General features: G+C 32.7%; 11 protein-coding genes across 11 annotated transcripts; 6 read left to right on the forward strand and 5 right to left on the reverse strand. All coding sequences in view use genetic code 12, as the record gives it.

Moving 5' to 3' along the window:
• Positions 1-215: 215 nt before the first annotated feature.
• On the forward strand, positions 216-1,148 carry CTRG_04914 (ubiquinone biosynthesis protein; the record flags this gene model as incomplete). The annotated part of the gene is made up of 1 exon (XM_002550570.1): positions 216-1,148. The coding sequence occupies one exon, from the start codon at positions 216-218 to the stop codon at positions 1,146-1,148; it is 933 nt and encodes a 310-aa protein (XP_002550616.1).
• A 42-nt stretch (positions 1,149-1,190) lies between these two features.
• CTRG_04915 (uncharacterized protein) lies at positions 1,191-2,066 on the reverse strand (the record flags this gene model as incomplete). The annotated part of the gene is made up of 1 exon (XM_002550571.1): positions 1,191-2,066. One exon carries the CDS (start codon positions 2,064-2,066, stop codon positions 1,191-1,193), a length of 876 nt encoding a protein of 291 aa, XP_002550617.1.
• A 613-nt stretch (positions 2,067-2,679) lies between these two features.
• Positions 2,680-5,439, reverse strand: PMR1 (Ca(2+)/Mn(2+)-transporting P-type ATPase; the record flags this gene model as incomplete). The annotated part of the gene is made up of 1 exon (XM_002550572.1): positions 2,680-5,439. One exon carries the CDS (start codon positions 5,437-5,439, stop codon positions 2,680-2,682), a length of 2,760 nt encoding a protein of 919 aa, XP_002550618.1.
• A 674-nt stretch (positions 5,440-6,113) lies between these two features.
• CTRG_04917 (threonylcarbamoyladenylate synthase) lies at positions 6,114-7,271 on the reverse strand (the record flags this gene model as incomplete). Its single annotated transcript, XM_002550573.1, has 1 exon — positions 6,114-7,271. One exon carries the CDS (start codon positions 7,269-7,271, stop codon positions 6,114-6,116), a length of 1,158 nt encoding a protein of 385 aa, XP_002550619.1.
• Positions 7,272-7,448: 177 nt separating this feature from the next.
• On the reverse strand, positions 7,449-10,376 carry CTRG_04918 (uncharacterized protein; the record flags this gene model as incomplete). The annotated part of the gene is made up of 1 exon (XM_002550574.1): positions 7,449-10,376. The coding sequence occupies one exon, from the start codon at positions 10,374-10,376 to the stop codon at positions 7,449-7,451; it is 2,928 nt and encodes a 975-aa protein (XP_002550620.1).
• A 679-nt stretch (positions 10,377-11,055) lies between these two features.
• On the reverse strand, positions 11,056-12,492 carry CTRG_04919 (uncharacterized protein; the record flags this gene model as incomplete). Its single annotated transcript, XM_002550575.1, has 1 exon — positions 11,056-12,492. One exon carries the CDS (start codon positions 12,490-12,492, stop codon positions 11,056-11,058), a length of 1,437 nt encoding a protein of 478 aa, XP_002550621.1.
• Positions 12,493-14,584: 2,092 nt separating this feature from the next.
• Positions 14,585-15,505, forward strand: DFI1 (Dfi1p; the record flags this gene model as incomplete). Its single annotated transcript, XM_002550576.1, has 1 exon — positions 14,585-15,505. The coding sequence occupies one exon, from the start codon at positions 14,585-14,587 to the stop codon at positions 15,503-15,505; it is 921 nt and encodes a 306-aa protein (XP_002550622.1).
• Positions 15,506-15,804: 299 nt separating this feature from the next.
• Positions 15,805-16,845, forward strand: DCC1 (Dcc1p; the record flags this gene model as incomplete). The annotated part of the gene is made up of 1 exon (XM_002550577.1): positions 15,805-16,845. One exon carries the CDS (start codon positions 15,805-15,807, stop codon positions 16,843-16,845), a length of 1,041 nt encoding a protein of 346 aa, XP_002550623.1.
• A 499-nt stretch (positions 16,846-17,344) lies between these two features.
• CTRG_04922 (uncharacterized protein) lies at positions 17,345-17,914 on the forward strand (the record flags this gene model as incomplete). The annotated part of the gene is made up of 1 exon (XM_002550578.1): positions 17,345-17,914. The coding sequence occupies one exon, from the start codon at positions 17,345-17,347 to the stop codon at positions 17,912-17,914; it is 570 nt and encodes a 189-aa protein (XP_002550624.1).
• A 357-nt stretch (positions 17,915-18,271) lies between these two features.
• SPL1 (Spl1p) lies at positions 18,272-19,777 on the forward strand (the record flags this gene model as incomplete). Its single annotated transcript, XM_002550579.1, has 1 exon — positions 18,272-19,777. One exon carries the CDS (start codon positions 18,272-18,274, stop codon positions 19,775-19,777), a length of 1,506 nt encoding a protein of 501 aa, XP_002550625.1.
• Positions 19,778-20,156: 379 nt separating this feature from the next.
• On the forward strand, positions 20,157-21,281 carry LEU2 (3-isopropylmalate dehydrogenase; the record flags this gene model as incomplete). The annotated part of the gene is made up of 1 exon (XM_002550580.1): positions 20,157-21,281. The coding sequence occupies one exon, from the start codon at positions 20,157-20,159 to the stop codon at positions 21,279-21,281; it is 1,125 nt and encodes a 374-aa protein (XP_002550626.1).
• Between the last annotated feature and the right edge of the window lie 44 nt (positions 21,282-21,325).

Consider the following 21,325-nt stretch of genomic DNA (forward strand, 5'->3'; position numbering starts at 1 on the left):
ATATAACAAAAAAAAACAAGCTTAAAGAACTACTAGTTGTGTGGTTACTTTATCATTTGTATAATCTTCATGTGTTTTAGTAAAAAAATATATAAAAATCATTTATTCGTAATAGTTCATTCTATCAATGTGGTTGATTGGTTGTGGTGAATGGAGTAAACGACGACGGACTGGTGGTGGGGAGGGGGCGAGTGAGTGAGTGATTTGTGTGGCCTATGGCGAACGGAGTAAACGAAAGAAGAAGAAAAAAAAAAATGATCCAACAAACAAAAAATCATCAAACTCCCTCATTTCATTTTCTCCACACACACACACACACACAGAGATATATAACCATGGTTAAATCAATTGCTGTATTTGGAGGGAATGGATTTTTAGGACGTAAGTTATGTGAAGTTGGTATACGTCGAGGTTATGAAGTTACATCATTTTCACGTCATGGAGAACCACCAGAATCAGTTATACATCAAACTTGGGTAAGTAAAGTAAATTGGGAATTTGGAGATATTTTTGAACCTAAAACATATAATGAAAAATTAAATTCATTTGATACTATAATTCATTCAATTGGTATATTATTTGAAAATACAAATTATAAAAAAACCATGAATTCAAATTTTAATTTTTTAAGTGATATTCAACAATTATCAAATTCAATTTTAAACAGTGGTGGTAAAAATCCAATGCAAAAGGAAAATATTAAAAATACTTATGATTCGATTCAAAGAGATTCTGCAGTTATCTTAGCTGATAATTATATTAAATTTAAAAAAGAAGAACCAAGGAATTTTATTTATGTATCAGCTGATAAAAATCCTCCAATGGTACCTGAAGAATATCTAATAACTAAAAGAGAAGCAGAATTTGAATTGAGTTGTAAAAAAGGACTTCGAAGTTTATTTTTAAGACCTGGAATAATGTATGATGAAACTCATGAAGGTGGATTAACTACAAGAGATGTTTTATTAAGAGGGTTAAGATTTGGTGTTGGTTTAAAAGAATGTTTAATTGGTAATAAATTTGCAAATGAATTAGTTAGACCTATTGTTTCAACTGAACAAGTTGCTGAAACTATGTTTGATAAATTAGAACAACCCGAATTTAAAGGAGTCGTTACCGTTGAAGAAATGAAAAATAAAAAATTATAACAATAGTACTTTATATATATATATAAATATAAATAAAAAGATCTAATTGTTTAATTTCAGTAATTTACTACGCATACCTTCCAACCAATCAGCATCAATTTCATCAAATTCTAAACCATCAGGAAGTATAACTGAAGTAGCAGTGATAGTAATTGTTTTTATACCAGGAGTTCTTATAATATCAGCTTCACGTACACCCAATTGAGTAGCAACATCTTCTTCTTCCATACTAATTTCACTTTCTTGATCTTTTTCTAAATTATTTCTAGTCCACCATTGTCCAACTTCAGCAGGAGACCACCAATAAACAGGATATCTTCTAAATACATTCCCAGTAATACAAGCAACAACAATCATTAAAACACTCGAAATTATTTGTACTGGTAAATACCACCAACTCATTAATCTAATTTCTTCATCAATACTAGGTAATAAAGCAGAAGCACCAGCTGGTGGATGTACACAATTTCCAATTGACATAACAACACTTGAAATTCCAACACTTAATGCACCACTTGCCCAATAATGATTTCTACCCATTTCACTTAAACTAAACAATTTTTGTATCCCAATGCCAATTAAAGATGATATAAAATGTCCAATTAAGATATTTCTAGGTTGTGCTAATGGTGCTTGAGATGCATTAAAACATAATATTGCGGTTGCTCCATATGATGCAATTATAATTGGTGCATGATGATAATTTGTAAAAATATTGGAATTTTTAAAAATTCCTTCTAATAATCCAACACCTCCAAATGAAGCAATTAAAATTTCTAACCAAATATAATAATCCGATACTGGTGCTAATTTATTTGATCCTCCTAATAATTTTGATATAGGTTTAGGAAGTTTTGATATGTTGTTCTTTGGAATATATGGATTTAGAACATTATCTATTGTGAATTTAAACACCATGATTAAGGAGGGAGAAAAGGGGAGGATACTAATTGTGTGGGGTAATACTTGAAATGATTTGTATAATCTATAATATGGAAGGATATTTCAAATGAGAATATTTTAAGGTTTATGAATCACTGGTAGAATATGTATATACTTCTATAAATACAGTTAGAGTTGTTTGTCAATTTAAAGCTATCAAAAGTGAAAAATTAAAACCAAAAAAAAAAAAAAAAAAAGAAAGAAAAAAAAAAATACATCGCGGGTATATGTGTGATTTTCATGGGAGAGGGATGGCATAGATTTTATACCGCGGCGCCGCATGAGGTTTATTTTGTTTAACTACGCATGAGCATGTAGAGCTTATTCCCGGTGGGGGTTTGCATCAACAAATCAATTGTTCACCAATGAGTCTATACCAATCTATTGGTCCGAATAATCCATTATCAATAATGAAATTGTCTATTTATATATTTCTTTATTTGTTTGAAATAATATTTTTTTTTGTTCTTTTTCTTTTGTATAAACTGTATAATTCTTTATTCTTCTTTATTTATTACACACATACCACACTTCTGGAAGTGGTAATAATAAAAATATCTTCCTTTTAACTCCTTAATCTCTAGTATTATTATACTCCATATGTATAATTATTAGTATAAATAGTCTTCCTCTTGAAGTACCATTTTCTAATTTCATCAACAATAAACACAGAACTGGTTAATATGACCAAATGTAAAATATCACTAAAACTTAATGCTTCAGTTTGGAAAATGCTTTGGAAAAATGGTACATAAACAGCACAAAATTGACCAATTAATGAACCAAGAACTGCAAAATTAAACATTTGATTAGTAATACCCAATTCAAAAATCAGTCTGGAATGATGACGACATGCCAATGCATTGAACATATCATACAACACAAAACAAGTGAAAGTCATGGTGGTATCTCTTGCAGTAATCTTACCATCAGTCATTTCTTTAATAAATACATACATGGTACCAAGAATAATTATGATAGCTGATTGTAATACTCTCTTGATCACTTGTGCAGTAAGAATTTCATCATTACGCTTTCTAGGTGGCTTTTTCATCACTTCATGATCAACTGGTTCAACACCAAGGGATTGAGCTGGTGGACCATCCATCAAGATATTGATCCACAAGATTTGCATAGCATTCAATGGGTTTGGTAATCCAAAAAATGTAGATAAAGCAATCAAAGTCAAGGCCGCTATACTGGTACTCAATTGGAATGTAATGAAATTTTGAATGTTATTGAAAATACCTTTACCTTCTTCAATAGCACTAAGAATAGTAGAAAAATCATCGTCAGTTAAAACCATATCAGCAGCTTCTTTGGCAACATCAGTACCATTTTTACCCATCGCAATACCAATATCAGCCAATTTCAATGCTGGTGCATCGTTAACACCATCACCAGTCATGGCAACAATATCACCTCTTCTTTGTAACGCTTTAACAATGGTAACCTTGTGTTCAGGAGTGGTTCTGGCAAACACAGAAACATCATGAATAGCACTAGTAAGAGCATCTTCAGTTAAGGAATCAATTTGATCACCTGTCATGACAGAATGATCACCAACAACAGGCATACCAATTTGTTTAGCAATATTCATTGCAGTGGTTGGAGAATCACCAGTAATCATAATAACATGAACCCCACCTTGCATCAATCTAGTAATGGACTTGCCAACATTTGGTCTTGGAGGATCTTTCATACCAATTAACCCAGTAAAGATAAAATTACTTGGAGTAGTAACTTTTTCATCGAATTTTTTATTGTTCTTTGCAAAACCCAATACTCTCAAACCATCACTAGCCAAGGCACGAGACTTTTCATGAATGGAATCGGCAACAGCTTCAGTTATAGGCTTAACGTTCCCATTTTCATCATAATAACGATCACAAATGTCCAAAATCCTTTCAGTAGCACCTTTGGCAAAAGATTCAGATTTTTCAATATCACCAGTATGAACAGAAACAGCCATATATTTACGAGAAGAAGAAAAAGGAAGTTCGTAAAATCTTTCACGTTGACCTCTAATATCTTCTAAACCAAAATGTGGTAAACATTCAACAAGGGCAATATCACTTGGGTTACCAACATATTTTTCATTTTCTGATGAGTATCTAGCATTGTTACAGATATTAGCACATTCTAAAACTTTACGCATGTTTGAAGTCAATTGATGATGTAAAGTGTTATCATCCAATCTTTCCACAACCAAAAATGGGGAGTTGAAACTTCCCTTGAAATCAGCAGTCCACATTTTGGTAACAGTCATATGGTTTTGAGTTAAAGTACCGGTTTTATCTGAACAAATGACATTAACAGAACCCAAAGTTTCAACACTTGGTAATCTTCTAACAATAGCCTTTTGTCTAGCCATACGCAAAACTCCCAAGGCCAAAGTGACAGTAACAATAATAGGCAAACCTTCTGGAATAGCAGCAACAGCCAAGGACACAGAAATTTGAAACATATCCAACCAGGAACGACCTTGGAAAATACCAATAAGACAAATGATCCCAATAACAATAAAACTGAAAACTGACAAATCTTTACCCAATTTATCCATAGCTTGTTGTAAAGGAGTTTTTGGTTTTTCAATATCACTCATCATTTCAAAAACAGTCCCAAAGACAGTTTGGCTAGAAGTGGCAACAACAATACCACTACCATGACCATCTCTGACCAAAGTACCCATAAATGCAATGTTGGATCTTTCAGTAACTGCTGGGTCAGCGGCAGTTATCGGATCAGTGTTCTTGTTGACTGGTCTATTTTCACCAGTCAAGTTACTTTCATCAATACTTAAATGAACGGCATCGGTTAATCTGACATCAGCAGGGATTCTATCCCCTTGAGAAAAATGGACCAAATCACCTGGAACCAAAGTAGAAGCCAAGACTGCAGAAGTACTTCCATTTCTAGTTAATTTTGCTTCAGCAGGGACTAATTTATTTAAGGCTTCCAAAGATTTTTCCGATCTATATTCTTGAACAAACCCCACAGTAACAACAATGGTTATAGCTAAAGTGATGGATATGGCATCGTCTTTATTACCCATCCAAACACTAATCACTGCGGAACCAATCAATAATAAAATCAAAGGATCTTGATAAAATGAGGATATAAACTTCCACACTAGACTTTCTTCTTCATCACTAGATAATTCATTGACACCATGGATAGATCTTCTATTCAACACGTCTTGACTGTTGGTCAATCCTACTTTGATGTCTGTTTGGAAATCTGCCGCTGTCTGTTCAATTGATTGTTGACAATATTTTGTTGATGGAGTGTTATTTGCACGTTGGGTCGATAGCTGAGGAGGCTTTAGTTCATAAGGGTTATCACTCATGATGTAAGTAAACAAAATTCGATAAATCTATAAGTTATGCTGTGGCAAGTCAGATTGTAGGTGGAACAAGGGAGTCTGTTGAAGGAGTGTTGTGTGTTGTAAAAAAAAATGGATAATGATTTGATGTAATGACTTAAAGCAGAAAAATCTTTGTTGCCGTGTTTTCTTTTTTTTTTCCCTTCGCTTTGCTGTCTGAATAAGAAGAAGAAGAAGAAGAAGAAATTTTCACTGAAAAAAAAAAAAAAAAAAAGAATTTAGCAACAGCGCCCGCCACTACCAAAAAAAAAAGAAAATAATCAGACTACGTGTACACAGTCCAGACAACCCACTTGAAGATTCAACTTTGTTTATTTGTTTTTACAACATTCTCTTATCAACCCAGCCACCTATAACCAATGGTCTATCGATAATTACATTCACACATATGTATGTATATATATATATACATACACGTAGTGATATCATAGATTATGAGCCAGTTGTGCTGTCTCCCTCCATTAAACTTTGTTCGTTTCCCATTGACATCACTCGCATGCGTCGTTTTTCTTTTTCATAAAGGGTACAACACACAGAGGTAGTCAGAGTTTAATTAATCATCGGGTTGTCACCTTTTTTGGGTAATTTTACGCGCACCTCTAATAAATTCTATGATCTATCAATCTATTCATGTATTATTATGGATGAATAACTTCCATGGCTGCTTTACTTAACCTATTCATGACTGCTAATCCTTCATTTGTCTCATCTATACCTTCAACAAGTATTAAATCAACTTTATCCTCTTCATCAACTTCTCTAAGATATTTAAATAAATTATGTGATATTTCATGTCCATTTTTACCCAACTCTTTAATAATTGCAACACCTTCAACATCAACAAAATTACATGATTTTAATAATGCAATTTTAGTGTTATTACAATCAATATTATTTTGTTTCAAATAGTTTAATATGGCTTCTTTACCATCTCCACAATTAACAAATAATATAACTTTTGCTGTTGGTGAATAATGTCTATATTTCATTCCTGGAGTTTTCACAGGTTCCAATTTTCCTGCTGTTTTTTTAGCAATAATAACATTCTCCCATTCTTTACCACCATATTTTTTAATTTCTTCTAATGATACTCCACCAGGACGTAATAACATTGGTGGATCAACTAATCCATCAATAACTGTACTTTCAACACCCACATCACATGCACCACCATCTAGAATAATTGGAATTTTCCCATTTAAATCATTATATACATGTTCTGCTAATGTTGGACTTGGTCTTGTTGATGCATTTGCTGATGGTGCTGCAATTGGGGTATCACTAATTGAAATTAATGCTCTTGCAACAGGATGATTTGGCATTCTAACAGCAAATGTATCTTGATTTGCTGTTACTAATTTAGAAATTGGACAGTTTTTTGATATTGGTAATAAAATAGTCAAAGGACCTGGCCAAAATTTTTCAATCAACTTATTATATATTGATGGAATTTCTTCTTGGTTGATTAATTTTCGTTTAAGTTGATCTATTGATGAAATATGTGTAATTAATGGATTATCAGCCGGTCTATTCTTTGCACGATAAATAGATCGTACTGATTCATCTTTTAATGATGATCCTGCAAGTCCATAAACTGTCTCTGTTGGGAATCCAATAGCATTATTTGTAGTGGTTAATTCTTTTGCGGCTGTTTGTAAATTATTTAATGTTTCTTCATCAGTTATAGTTGCATTCCCATTTGAATCAAATGTTATACTTTCTGGTCTGACTTTTAGTATCTTGGTGGTAAATTGTGTATTGGTAGACATGGTTCGTCGTAGGTTTCTTAAAATCATAAAAAATTTATTGATTTATAAAACCCAAGTAGAGATGAGATATTTCCTTTCTGATTAAATTCAAAAAAAAAAAAAAAAAAGTCTGAAAAATTTTTTGGACATTTTTTTATTCTGTCAGTCGCGCTCAAGCGTGCGTGTGTGTGTATTCTAACATTTTGTGTCATTTCTATAAACTGTCTAAAAGATCAAATTTTCAGTAATGGTTTTCTTTTCTTCATCATTTAATTGTTCATAAAATGTTTGAAAATTACCTAAATTCTTAACTGTGCATTCTCTGAAAAATTGAATTAATAAATTCTTTAATCCTTCATCAGTTTCTTGTTTTTCATCTTCAACATAACTCTTTAATTTTTCATAATTTGGAACTCCAATATCATCCATATCTTCCCAGCCATCATCGCCATCATCTCCTTCTGCAATTTGTTCTTCTCCTGGTAAATACCCTTCAGCATCTGGTTGTTGACACTGGAATTGTAATTCACCAACAAGCAATTTCAATATCTTCAAAGAAGCAGAGATTTGTGTATATCTATCTGGCATACTCTTAGCCATTGATCTAGTAATGATTAAATCTCCTTCATATGGAATAATATCTCCATTCACAACTAAACCTTCAACTCTTGGATCCCCTAATGAAAAAATCTTACCAAGTGCCAAAGTATTCTGTTTAATTTGTTCATAACCTCTCGTGACTTCATAACTATCAAACCAAATCGGAAGTATCACTGCTAATCCCGATTTTCCTTGTAATTGCATATTATTTAAAAAGTTAATCATTTCTTCTGGCGATTTCAACACCAATTGACAGAAAACCATGATTAGATTTTCAATGGTGGCCGATTCTTTAGCAATGATTAATCTATTCACAGTAGCTTCTAATATTTGAGTCAAGAATTCCGACAGAAGATAATTCTGAAATTGGTCAATCAATGAACTAACAATTGAACCACATCTATTGGCCGCGCTGTCAGACAATTCTGGTGATAAGAATTTGGATACAATCTTGAGCATAATATCAATACCTGCTTCATTAGTATTTGGATCATGATATGCAAGGAATAAACTTGAACCGTTTTTAATTAACTCATTGAAAACTTCACCTCCACTTTGTAAAATTTGGTTATCCAAAGAAGCAATCAAGATTTTAGTTAATATTGGGAAGGCATACTCAAATATTTGTGAAGGTAATTCTTCTTCTGGTGATAATTTAATTATAATACTCAATAATTCCAAAGCAAGGTATAATTCGGGAGAATATTCTCCAGTTGATGATTCCATAATATTGAAAATAAATGGTAATGATCTTTCACAAATAACCATGTAATCACGCATATTGACATTCTTTAATAATGCATTTAAGCAATCAGTAGAATCAGAAATCAATTGGACGTTAGCTGGGTCTTTAAATGCAATTCTGAAAATTAAATCAACAACAGAGATACCTTCATTGATAAAGGCGCTGGAAGCGTAGGAAGCATCGATAGCAATGGCATCTAATATAACTTCCAATAAAACCGGCAATGAATCCTCTTCGGCATCTTCAATTAACGACTGTGCAAGTTTAAAAATCTTTGGTTGGAAAGAATCATCTAGGGTCAGTATATCAATTGCATGCTTGAAATAAGTGAAACTAATAAGTGCAGAAATCCTAATTTTAGGTCTACTTCTCAACCCAAATTTCAATATATCCATCAAGACCCTGGCAGAATTTTCATATTCGAATTTCTCCAAATATTTAGGTAATAACAAGAACACTCTAGCTGTAACCATCAAATTATGATTGGTTATGTGTCTTGTGAATACTGATAAACCTGGATTATCGAATTCTGCATCATTGCCAAATAACGCTTCAAGAATGAACAATTTAGCTTCAAGTCTTCTCCAGTCCCCATCTTCAAGATGAGACACAATGGTATCAAAAACTTTCTTGGCGTCTGTCTCATTCAAATCAGTCATGAAATCATAAATTGAATCTCTAACAGTAGGGGTAACATTCAAACCAGTCACATCTGTTACTAAAGCATTGAAATCTTCACTATATTCTTCGAGCTTTTCCTTGGTAATACATGCACAAGTAATCACATCATGAATAAATCTTCCCTGGCCAATATTAACATCATGTTGGACAGCTGTCAAAGTTTGGAACAATTCATCAAGAAGACTATTAAACACGGCCAATGCTTCAAAATCTGGATGTTCTAAACCATGGTCTCCCTCCAATGCAATTTCATTATATATTGGTGACAAGCACTCAAGATCTGTCAAAGCCAACAATATAATTCTACTTTTCATTTGTCTGTCCAATTTGGAATGGAATTGACCAATTATTGAAGCCAAAATCTTGTATATGTAACTTCTTAAATTCAAATCTGCCAAATTGGATTCTTTACTATGCAATAATTGAATTAAAATTTCAACAGTTTTCGTGATTTCACCAATAACAAATTCTTTTCTTTCAGGAGTAGCAAATGCTTCTGGACTTCTTAAAATTGCCAATACATTTTCATATAATTTAATATCTTGAGTTTTCACTTCAGCACTTATTCCATCTCTACTTAAAATATCATTCAAATGTTCAATAACTTCTTTACCAATTCCTCCTTCCCAGAATTGTTCTTCTGTAATCAAATCATCAAATAAATCAGTCAATACTTGTAATCCACCCAACAATGCCGTTTGATCCTGATATTGCATAGTTGCAGTATATAAAGTATTCATTAAATCTGGCCATTCATCAGGATAATCAACCGATGCAATTTGAACAATTGCATAAGCAGCACCACCTCTTAATTTAGATTGAGTTGACCCAGTAGCTAATTCTAATAATTTTCTTCTAATTTCAACTTTTAAATCTTGATTAATTGGTGGGCCAATAAATGATTCAAATCCCATAGACCAAAATTGAGGAACTAATCTTTTCAAATGTAAAATACATGCTTGACGAATATCAATTGGTAATGTTTGATCCATTGCCAGTTGTAAAATAATATACATTGCTTGGGATGGATCTTGTTTAACCGATTCATTGAATTGAAGTTCAGCTGATTTTCTGATGTTATTATCAGGGTTAGTCTGATCTACTATGAGTTTAACTAATTCTGACATCCTTTTATACTAATCAATGGGTATAAGTGTTTGGAATAACGAAAGAAAACTATTCAAAAGTGTTGTAAATTCTATTTGCTCTGTTTTAAAAGAGGAAAAAAAAAAATCCCTTTTTGTTTTTGTCTGATTCTTTTTCTGAGTCTTTTTATTTTTTTTTTAGTTCAGTCGGATGACACGCGATTAACGGATGTTAATGGAACTTAACTACAATTAAGCAAAACCACCTGCGTTTGAGGTTAGTCCATGATTTTACTATTGATTAGTCTCTTCCGTGAAATCATGATTGTTGATATTACCTCTTACATCAGGTACTAATTGTATGATTTAGAGCCCTATATAACATCAATTTTGGAACGGGTATCTAAAGTTTTTATTAACTCCGCAGAGTTGCTACCAATGGTATTTTAGGAGGCTTAATTGTATAATGGTTATCCATAAAATTTGAAGTAATAAAGTTACCTGTGGTCACAACACGGAGTAATCGGAGGGACAATGATGTTATTACTCTCTACACACTGTTGAATCTAACCACGTTTTACCTAGATTCACAAAGTGTATCAACGATTTCAATTGAAATTAGTTGCAAAACTTACTGAAAAAAAAAAATTTACTCATAATCTTTTTCTATTATTTATTATTGAAATAAAAACTATTAACATTATTCATTATAGGATCATATTTAATGACCAAATTTTTTATTATAAAGAATGGATTCTTCATCCTCAACTTCTTCCAAAGAAGGAGAATGTGTCATTTTAGTTCTGTCATTCACAACAGGAGTACTTGAAGCACTAGCAGTTTTAAATTGTTTTGGTTTTGGTGCAACTTTTGGTTTTTCTTTCTTAGCTTGTGGTTTATTAGTAGAAGATTTACCATTTGATTCTTTAGTATAAAAAGCATTTGAACCATCTTGATTTGGAATAACAGGACCTAAATTAAATCCAAAAAATTGTTTAAGGAATTCTTGTTGTTGTTTGACAAATTCCTCGTATTCTTCTCTTTTAGCATTCTCGGTATCCTCAGCTTCATGCTCTTCCTCTTCAACTTTAACCTTTTCCTGTTCTAGTTCCTTTTGTTTAGCAACATCATGAGATTTAGTAGCTTCTGCTTCTTTTTTGGCAATTTCTTCTAATTCTTTTTGAGCAGCAAGGATTTTTTCATGAGCTGCTTTTCTTTGTGCTTCAAGTTCATTTTTAACTTTATCAGCTTCCTTCTTTTTTCTTGCATCAGCAGCAGCTTGAGCACCAGCAGTTAAAGCTTCTTGTTTTGATTGTAAGTCATTTTTAACTTGTTTAGAATTTGCAGAAGTAACTTGCTTTAAAGCATTAGCAGCTTGAGCAATCAAATCTTCATGCTCTTGAAGAGAATCTTGAAGTTTTTCATCTCTTTCAGCTAAACCACCAAATTTATCTTCATAATCTTGTTGAGCTTTCTTTTGTGCTTCAAGTTGTTTCTTGGCTTTAATAAATTCTTCTCTTTTTTTAGCAGCTTGAGCGGCTTTTGCAGCATTAGCAGTAGTACGGGCTTTTGATTGGAAATCTTGTTGAACTTGTTTTTGAGAATATGGTTGTTGTTCTGGATGTTTCAAAGCTTCAGTAGCATCAGTAATCAATTTTTCATGATCAGCAATTGAATTATCAAGATGTTCATCCAGTTCAGCTTCACCTTCTTCGTCATGACAACCTAATAAACAATTAAGAATATCTTGAACATTCAGATGAACAAAATGAATTCTTTTTGGGATATTTAAAACCAAGATATTTTCAGCTTTGTACCATTGCCAATTGATATTCTGAATATCAATATAATTAACATTGAATGGAATACTAGTTTGGAAATTATCTTGAACTGAAGTAATTACAACATTAACAATTGGAGGAGTTGATTTAATAACACTAACTTCGTAATTTTGGAAATTACCATATGGTTTGAAAATTTGAATTTGGAATTCATCTTCAGTTTCTAATTTCTTAACAATTCTTGGACGAGTGTTTTCCTTATGGTAGAATTGATGTTGATGTAACAAATCAAAAAGGGATCCTAAATCAAAAGCATCACCAGCATCTTGGTCATCATAACCTTGTGAATATTGATCGAAATAGAATGGAGAAAACATTATTAATTAATTAATTAAGTGAGTGGGTAGTAGATAGTTATTTATTGAAGTATTGATTAGACTGTATTGATGAAAAAGAGAAAAAAGAAAAAACATTCGAGACATGAAAAAGTGAAAAACCAATGGATATTTATAGAAATTTATTCCAAAGCATGTGTGTTCATGGAAAAAGATGGACCATTCGGGAATAGGTCATGTATGGTGAACAGGGGGCAAGTTTAGTTATAGGATTATATTTTTTGTTTTCGCAATCGAAGGTCGCAGAATATTACGGAACGAAGTAGAAGATTCGAGAAGAAAAAAAAAAATGGTAATAAAATCTGGCAATGTCTTTCCAGAGGTCATTTGAATTACTAATTGAGTTAAACGTCATTCTTATAGAAGGTTATAGAACATTTTTTTTACTTGAATAAGTATCTCCCTTACCAAAATTGGCAATATGTACTGGTAGTAAGTACATGCATTTAAGGATAATACTAACCAGCAAGTTACATCCGCTAATTGATTCAATAGAAAAATTAGAAAAATAACAAAATTCGTGTGATTGGCTACAATACACGTGACTTTTATTTTTCACTTTTGCTAACCAATAGAAATTTTGAATGAATGAATGTATATTTTCCTGTATGTAAACCAATATGATCTCCACATAAAAATGTAAAGTCTAGACTCCGGTTTAGTGTGTTAGCTATGTACATTAAATAATGTGTAACTTACATTTTCCCACAGACTCTACTGTACGTGTGAGTGTAACAAGTCGTGTACATACAAACAAAGGTACTTTGAACACACAAGCAATTATTTTTCTCTGACAAGAGATTTTCGTATCTTTATAATTTCTTTTCAATAAGGGGTTGATGAAAGGGGGGAGGAGCAGGAGGAGACGGCAGAAGAAGAAGAAGTAACAAGAGTGTTGTAATTAATAAAAGAACCCATAGTTTATTATATGTTACATGGAGTTAACCAATTTAGGAAAATAAATTAAAGATCTATTAGACACATACACATCTGCTGACAATTCTTAATTTCAGTTTTTGGGTTTTGTTCTACAAAAGACAACTGCTTCACTCAGTCAACAACCGAATGAACAAAATCAAAAGTCAATTTTCTTTTGTATTCACAATTGTAAGTCCCATGTTTCTTATTTTGCCTTTTTGTTACTTGCGTGTTTCAACGTTAGATTTTTCCCAATCTCCGTCCCCCTTTGGGCAGGAATCGCGATAGGGAAAAGTGATTGAGGCGGGGGGGGGGCCGAGACAGGGCTTTGGATAAATTTATACAAAGTAATTTACCAATAGCGATTTAAAGTATTTGTCAAGATATAGGGCACCCTTTGTAAACAATAGTAACCAATTACACAAGTACAGCCCAGTCTAGCCTAGTCCAGTCCTATCCGGCAAAATCGAACGGCAAGAAGAATTTAACCCGAAATCTATGGAATGAGGGAAGAAAAAAATTTTCGTCTGTTTTGATTTTCAACAATAAAGTAAAGAATAGACGAAATGGTGATGATGACGAGTGATCTGTAATCTTTTAAAACACACATGAAGTGATAATTAATTACATACATAAGTTACCAGGTCATGTCAATATAAGATAATTACTTATAATCAATATTTTCTTCCTCTTCTAGGGTACATACAAGTAGTTGTAAAGTAGGTAAGTAAAGAAAAGATTACATAATCCAAGCTGCTAAAAATAATTTAGTTTTTTGGTAATGGAGTTAAATAATTTTGTCCCACGTATTAAGAAAATGACCAAAGAGAAAATTTTTTTTTTTTTCGCTGCTGTTGTATTTTTGACACCAGGTACACGCCGCTGTAGTAGACACAGCACAGTACGAAAAGTAACACACAATTAAAACTAAAACTATAAACAACTTCAAAAAAAAAATTCATCAATTTTTCTTTTCCTTTTCTTCTCTACTTTCAGATAGTTAAATTATATATATATATATATATATATATTTCATTTCATTACAATTACTAGTTGGTTATATTCTATATATATATAGAGAGAGATAATTTACTACTACTATTACTGTCACATATTTATTTATTTATTAATTTATTACTTTGTATATCATTAGACAATGGAAGTGGTGCACCTAAATAACGTCAACCAACCGTTACTTCATTCAAGTAATGTTTACGATACATCATTGATTCTTGGGAAAAGAGCTGATGGAGATAATTCCACTTCTTTGAGTGGGATGGAAACTGGTACATTTACATCATTGGGTGTTGATTTAACTTCTGGAACTGGTGCTACTACCACCACCTCAAATGTTGAAACATTTACCCCATCTACTTCTTCAGACACCCAGTTCAATCCAACATCTTCTACATCAACTGGCACTTCGACATCGTCAACTACATCTTCTACCGATACTGCTTTCCAATCATCACCAAACAATCCATCTACTTCATCATCTTCATCCACAACGGAATCAACATTTCAAGATTTTTCCACTGAACAATCCACATTTGACGAAACTACTACTTCTTCAAGCACCCAATCATCATCTACTTCTTCCACGTCATCATCCACAGAACCTTCAGAAACAGGCTCATCATCAAGTTCATCTTCATCAAGCTCATCATCAAGTTCACAAGACACTAGCACTGTCACATCAACATCAGAATCTTCATCTGCATCTAAAGAAGTCACTACATTCAGTTCAGTCGATAACGGTAGTACTGTTATTGTGACTAGAACTTCCATCATATCTTCTCTGCCAACTGCTTCAACCAATAATACTACCAACAGCAACGATTCTGGTGGTGGTTTATCCAATACTAATAAGATCGTTGTTGGTGTTGTTGTCGGTGTTGGTGGTTCCATCTTGATTGGTTTAATCTCAGTATTATTCTATTTGAAAAGAAGAAACAATCGTGACTATGAGGGAGGTTGGACCTTCTGGAGAAAGAATGAAAAATTGGGTAGTGATGAATTTTTCAACGGTGAATTGGGTGTTAGAGACAGAAACATTAACCAAGGTTCTAATTTCTAGGTCTGATAAATAATAGGATCTACATAACCTTTTGTACATTAAATAGTATTCATTTTTTTTTGATCATTGACTTTATATTATAATACCAGTTTAGAATAACGAAGATAGAGTTTATGCAAAAAGTGTAGATCTATATAGTGTATCGACAAATTCGTGTAAATAAAATCAAATCGTGCCGTACCCAAAACTCTAAGCCCCCCAAAAATGAAAAATAAATAAATAAAAAAAAAAAAAAAATAAAAAAAAAAAAATTCTACGAACGCGTATTACGTTTGTCAATACTCATTGCAACATCAACCATGTCAGAATATTCGGTATATCAGCAACTTGAAACTGATCCAAAGTATACATATAAACTACTTCAACTACCTCCAGCAATTCTTGAAAAGTTATCTCAAGATGATCAACCTTCAGATTTACTTATTAAATCAGATATAAATTCATTAGTATTATGTACTGATTCTCAAACATTCAAACTAAGACAAATGAACCATTCAAATACAGTGTTGGTAATGAATAAAGATCAAAATGACAGATTAGTTGGATTTCTGAAATCAACTTATGAATATGAATTAAGTCCGATGGAAGGTATAATTGATACCTCAAACATTCCAATATATGATGGTAGAACAATATCTCCACATTCAAGTCATAATATTCGATTAACAGAATTGGAAAATGATTCACTCTGTTCTCATAAAGAATTTTTTAAAAATTGGTGTGAATCAGGGGGTTGTGAAATTGATGGATTTGCATATGTCATGTCCGTGAATGTTATTACAGATTTATTATTCTTAGTTATTACTAAATTGATGAGTTTAGGTAAAGATGGTAGTTTCACTATTGATGAAATAGCATCAGTTGTAAACAACAATTACAACACTTCCATGTTGACTTCGATTATCCATAGATTTGCATCAACCACTAGTAATAACAGTAATCAATGGGTATTAAATGATGGTAAAATCACTAAATGGTTTGGGATACATGAACTTTCCAAAACTAACAATCGACTTATTTCTCAGAATGAATTCTTATTGAATTGGAAAACAAGCCTTCCTTCATTTTATAATCCACCATTGGATATAGTTCAACTTCAAGGTCATTATTGTTCACCAATGGAAAATAAAATCTTGTATATAGATCCAAATTCATTATCAGAGAATTTAGCTCAAAGATTTAAAGAATTATTTGAATTGGATAAGAAATGGAATTATGATGAGTTTATTCCATTTATTCTGAAATTTGTTCCACTGGGGAAGAAAGTCGATTCTGTGATTTTGAAATATGGAAAGAAAAAGAAAATCGGTAAAGACAAGTTTATTGTCTGTCCTAGATGAGTCCAGTTGTATAGTGGTATAGGAATAGATTGAGGGAATGATTATGAGTCGTTGTGCGAAGATGTTTGTAATATCCCGGGCGCGGAATCATGAGTTCACTACTCGAAAATTTTTCAATCTGTCGAGAAACGAGGAACTTTACTATTCTTGCAACAACAACTAACGACAATGTCTGATTCTACATTCCTTATATCTTTAGTTGTATGTATTCTATCCCTTATTATAGTCGATATAAAAGCCAATAACTAACATTTCTATCTTCTAGAGTGGTGCATGTGCAGGTATTGCTACTGATCTTGCATTTTTTCCAATTGATACCATTAAAACCAGATTACAAGCGAAAGGTGGTTTTTTTGCCAATGGAGGATATAAAGGTATATATCGTGGATTAGGATCATGTGTTGTTGCATCAGCACCTCTGGCATCATTATTTTTTGTCACTTATGATACACTTAAAAAAGATTTAGAACCATTTGTAAATTCACCTGGTATAAGACACATGATATCTGCATCAATGGGGGAAATTGCTGCTTGTTTTGTAAGAGTACCAGCTGAAGTTATTAAACAACGTACACAAGCTTCACATTTAGGTAACAATACATCATGGAGTAATTTTATTCATATTATTAAAAATAATCTGAATGAAGGAATAATCCGTGGATTGTATCGTGGTTGGAATACCACAATTATGAGAGAAATTCCATTTACTATAATTCAATTCCCATTATATGAATGGTTAAAAGTTCAATGGCAACAAAATAAAGGATTAAATTTTATTCCTGATGGATTTAAAGGTGCTTCATGTGGGATGATTGCCGGAGGGGTAGCAGCTGCCATGACTACACCTTTAGATGTTATTAAAACTAGAATTATGTTACATAAAGATAGAATAAGCGTGGCCAAATTAGTTAAACATATGATTCATGAAGAAGGTGCAAAAGTATTGTTTAATGGTATTGTACCAAGAACTTGTTGGATTAGTTGTGGTGGTGCTATCTTTTTGGGATGTTATGAATTAGTTCACACGGAATTAATGAAGATAAAAAGTCCCCAAGACAAGTTGAATTAGGTAAACTGTGGCGTTTATTGTCTGTAGGGATGATACCTTTAGTGTATATAGAGAAATAATAGATCAAGAGCAAAAATATCGGGGATTCGTTCCCGTTGTTTGGATGATTAAATCCGATTTCCGAGTCATTCTCAAAACAAATAAAAAGAAGGAACAATGCAAGGGAAAGTGAGAGAGAGAAGAAAAAAACATCAACGGGCGTGTGAGTGCCAAAGAACAAAGACAGAGAAAGAAAGAAAAAAAAGAACTGCGAGGCAACGATTTGGAATTATTAATTATCTCATTTTTTTTTCATTTACTCCAGTTCAGGTTCAGATAAATTTATCTTGATTTTTCGATTAATACCTATTCTTAATCATGTATAAATCTATCCTTAAATCAACCAGCAGTAGGTTCAACAAAGTTATAATCAACCGTAATTTGGTCTCCTCCAATTACGCAAGATTCTTGGCAACAAGTTCAACAGCTACCCCATCATCATCATCAAACGCTTCAAAAGTTACCCCAAACAAAACCACCAATGCCACAACTGGAGAATTACATGTTTCCACTGATACTGAGACTCCACAATCTACAACCAACTCGGTCCAACCGCCAGAAGGTTCTGCTATTTCTTTGAAATCAGCTAGTCGTGATGCATCATTGTTTGGTACCCGTCCAATTTATTTGGATGTTCAAGCAACTACTCCTGTTGATCCAAGAGTTTTAGACAAAATGTTGGAATTCTACACTGGATTATATGGTAACCCACATTCTTCTACTCATGCCTATGGTTGGGAAACTGATAAAGAAGTTGAAAAGGCTAGAGCTTATATTGCCGAAGTGATAAATGCCGATCCTAAAGAAATTATTTTCACTAGTGGTGCTACTGAAACTAATAATATGGCTATTAAAGGTGTGCCTCGTTTCTATAAGAAAACCAAAAAACATATCATCACTACTCAAACTGAACACAAGTGTGTTTTGGATAGTGCTAGACACATGCAAGATGAAGGATTTGATGTTACCTATTTGCCAGTTAATTCTGAAGGTTTGATTAATTTGGACGATTTAAGAAAAGCCATTAGAAAAGACACCATTCTTGTCTCTGTTATGGCTGTCAACAATGAAATCGGTGTTATCCAACCATTGAAAGAAATTGGTCAAATTTGTCGTGAGAATAAAGTTTTCTTCCACACTGATGCCGCACAAGCTTATGGTAAAATCCCAATTGATGTCAATGAGATGAATATTGATTTGTTGTCTATTTCATCCCATAAGATTTATGGTCCAAAAGGTATTGGTGCTTGTTATGTTAGAAGAAGACCAAGAGTCAGATTGGACCCAATCATTACTGGTGGTGGTCAAGAAAGAGGTTTACGTTCTGGTACTTTAGCTCCTCCATTAGTTGCAGGTTTTGGTGAAGCTGCCAGATTAATGAAGGAAGAATCTAGTTATGATAAAGCTCATATCACTAAATTATCTAACAAATTGAAAGAAGGGTTATTGTCAATTCCATCTACACAATTCAACGGTTGTATGGATCCTAAATCTCAATACCCAGGTTGTGTTAACGTTTCATTCGCTTATATTGAAGGTGAGTCTTTATTGATGGCTTTGAAAGATATTGCTTTGAGTTCTGGTTCTGCTTGTACTTCTGCTTCTTTGGAACCATCTTATGTTTTACATGCTTTAGGTGCTGACGATGCTCTTGCTCATTCTAGTATTAGATTTGGTATTGGTAGATTCACCACTGAAGCTGAAGTTGATTATGTTATTCAAGCTATTAATGAAAGAGTTGATTTCTTGAGAAAGATGTCTCCATTATGGGAAATGGTCCAAGAAGGTATTGATTTGGACTCAATTGAATGGAGTGGTCATTGATCAACTCATGTTGAAGAGATAAGCTTTTCACTATTTTCTGACTAGCGTTCTTATTTCTTTTTCAGCTTATTTATCTGTGTATAGAATTATTAATGAATCGTTTTCGTGTTTGTTGTATGACTTTCGTTTTTTTTTTTTTTTTTTTTTGCAATAATTTCGTTCCCTGTGAGTCAGGAAGTTCTGTTTTTCTCTCTCCGGAACCGGCGAGTTACCACGGCATAACAGGAGACTCACCCATGAAGAACAAGAAAAAACTCTGTCGTGTATAAAACCTCCCGGAAATCTTTTTCAAATTTTTCACTTTAGGGGTTTATTTTCTTTTTTTTTATTTTTATTTACTATTTTCTCCACAACTAATAATATTAAACAAATCTATACAATGTCCGTTAAAACTAAAACAATTACTGTTTTACCAGGTGATCATGTTGGTACTGAAATTGTAGCCGAAGCCATTAAATCATTAAAAGCAATTGAATCCAATACACCATATCAAAAAATTCAATTTGAATTTAAAAATCATTTAATTGGTGGTGCAGCAATTGATGCCACTGGAGTTCCACTTCCTGATGAAGCATTAGAATGTGCTAAATCATCAGATGCTGTTTTATTAGGTGCAGTTGGTGGACCAAAATGGGGTACTGGATCAGTTAGACCAGAACAAGGATTATTAAAAATTCGTAAAGAATTGAATCTTTATGCTAATATTAGACCTTGTAATTTTGCAAGTGATTCATTACTTGAATTATCTCCATTAAGTTCTGAAGTTGTTAAAGGTACTAATTTAATTATTGTTCGTGAATTAGTTGGTGGTATTTATTTTGGTGAAAGAGAAGAACAAGAAGAAAGTAAAGATGGTAAAACTGCTTGGGATACTGAAAAATATACTGTTGATGAAGTTACTAGAATTACTCGTATGGCTGCATTTATGGCATTACAACATAATCCTCCATTACCTATTTGGTCATTGGATAAAGCTAATGTTTTAGCTTCTTCAAGATTATGGAGAAGAACAGTTGATAAAGTTATTAGTGAAGAATTTCCAACTTTAAAAGTTCAACATCAATTGATTGATTCAGCAGCAATGATTTTAATTCAAAATCCAACTAAATTAAATGGTATTATTATTACTTCAAATATGTTTGGTGATATTATTTCTGATGAAGCTTCAGTTATTCCTGGTTCTTTAGGTTTATTACCTTCTGCTTCTTTAGCTTCTTTACCTGATACAAATACCGCTTTCGGTCTTTATGAACCTTGTCATGGTTCTGCTCCTGATTTACCTAAGAATAAAGTTAATCCAATCGCTACTATTTTATCTGCTGCTAGTATGTTGAGATTGAGTTTAGATTGTGTTAAAGAAGCTGAAGCTTTAGAAAAAGCTGTTCAAGAAGTTTTAGATAAAGGTATTAGAACTGCTGATTTAAGAGGTACTAGTACCACTACTGAAGTTGGTGATGCTGTTGCCGAAGCTGTTGCTAGAATCTTGAAAGAATCTTCTGCTTAATATGACATATAGCCAACATTATAATATTAATATTAATAATAATT

The sequence above is a fragment of the Candida tropicalis genome (genome assembly GCF_000006335.3).
Source record: "Candida tropicalis MYA-3404 genomic scaffold supercont3.7, whole genome shotgun sequence".
Lineage (NCBI taxonomy): Eukaryota > Fungi > Ascomycota > Pichiomycetes > Serinales > Debaryomycetaceae > Candida > Candida tropicalis.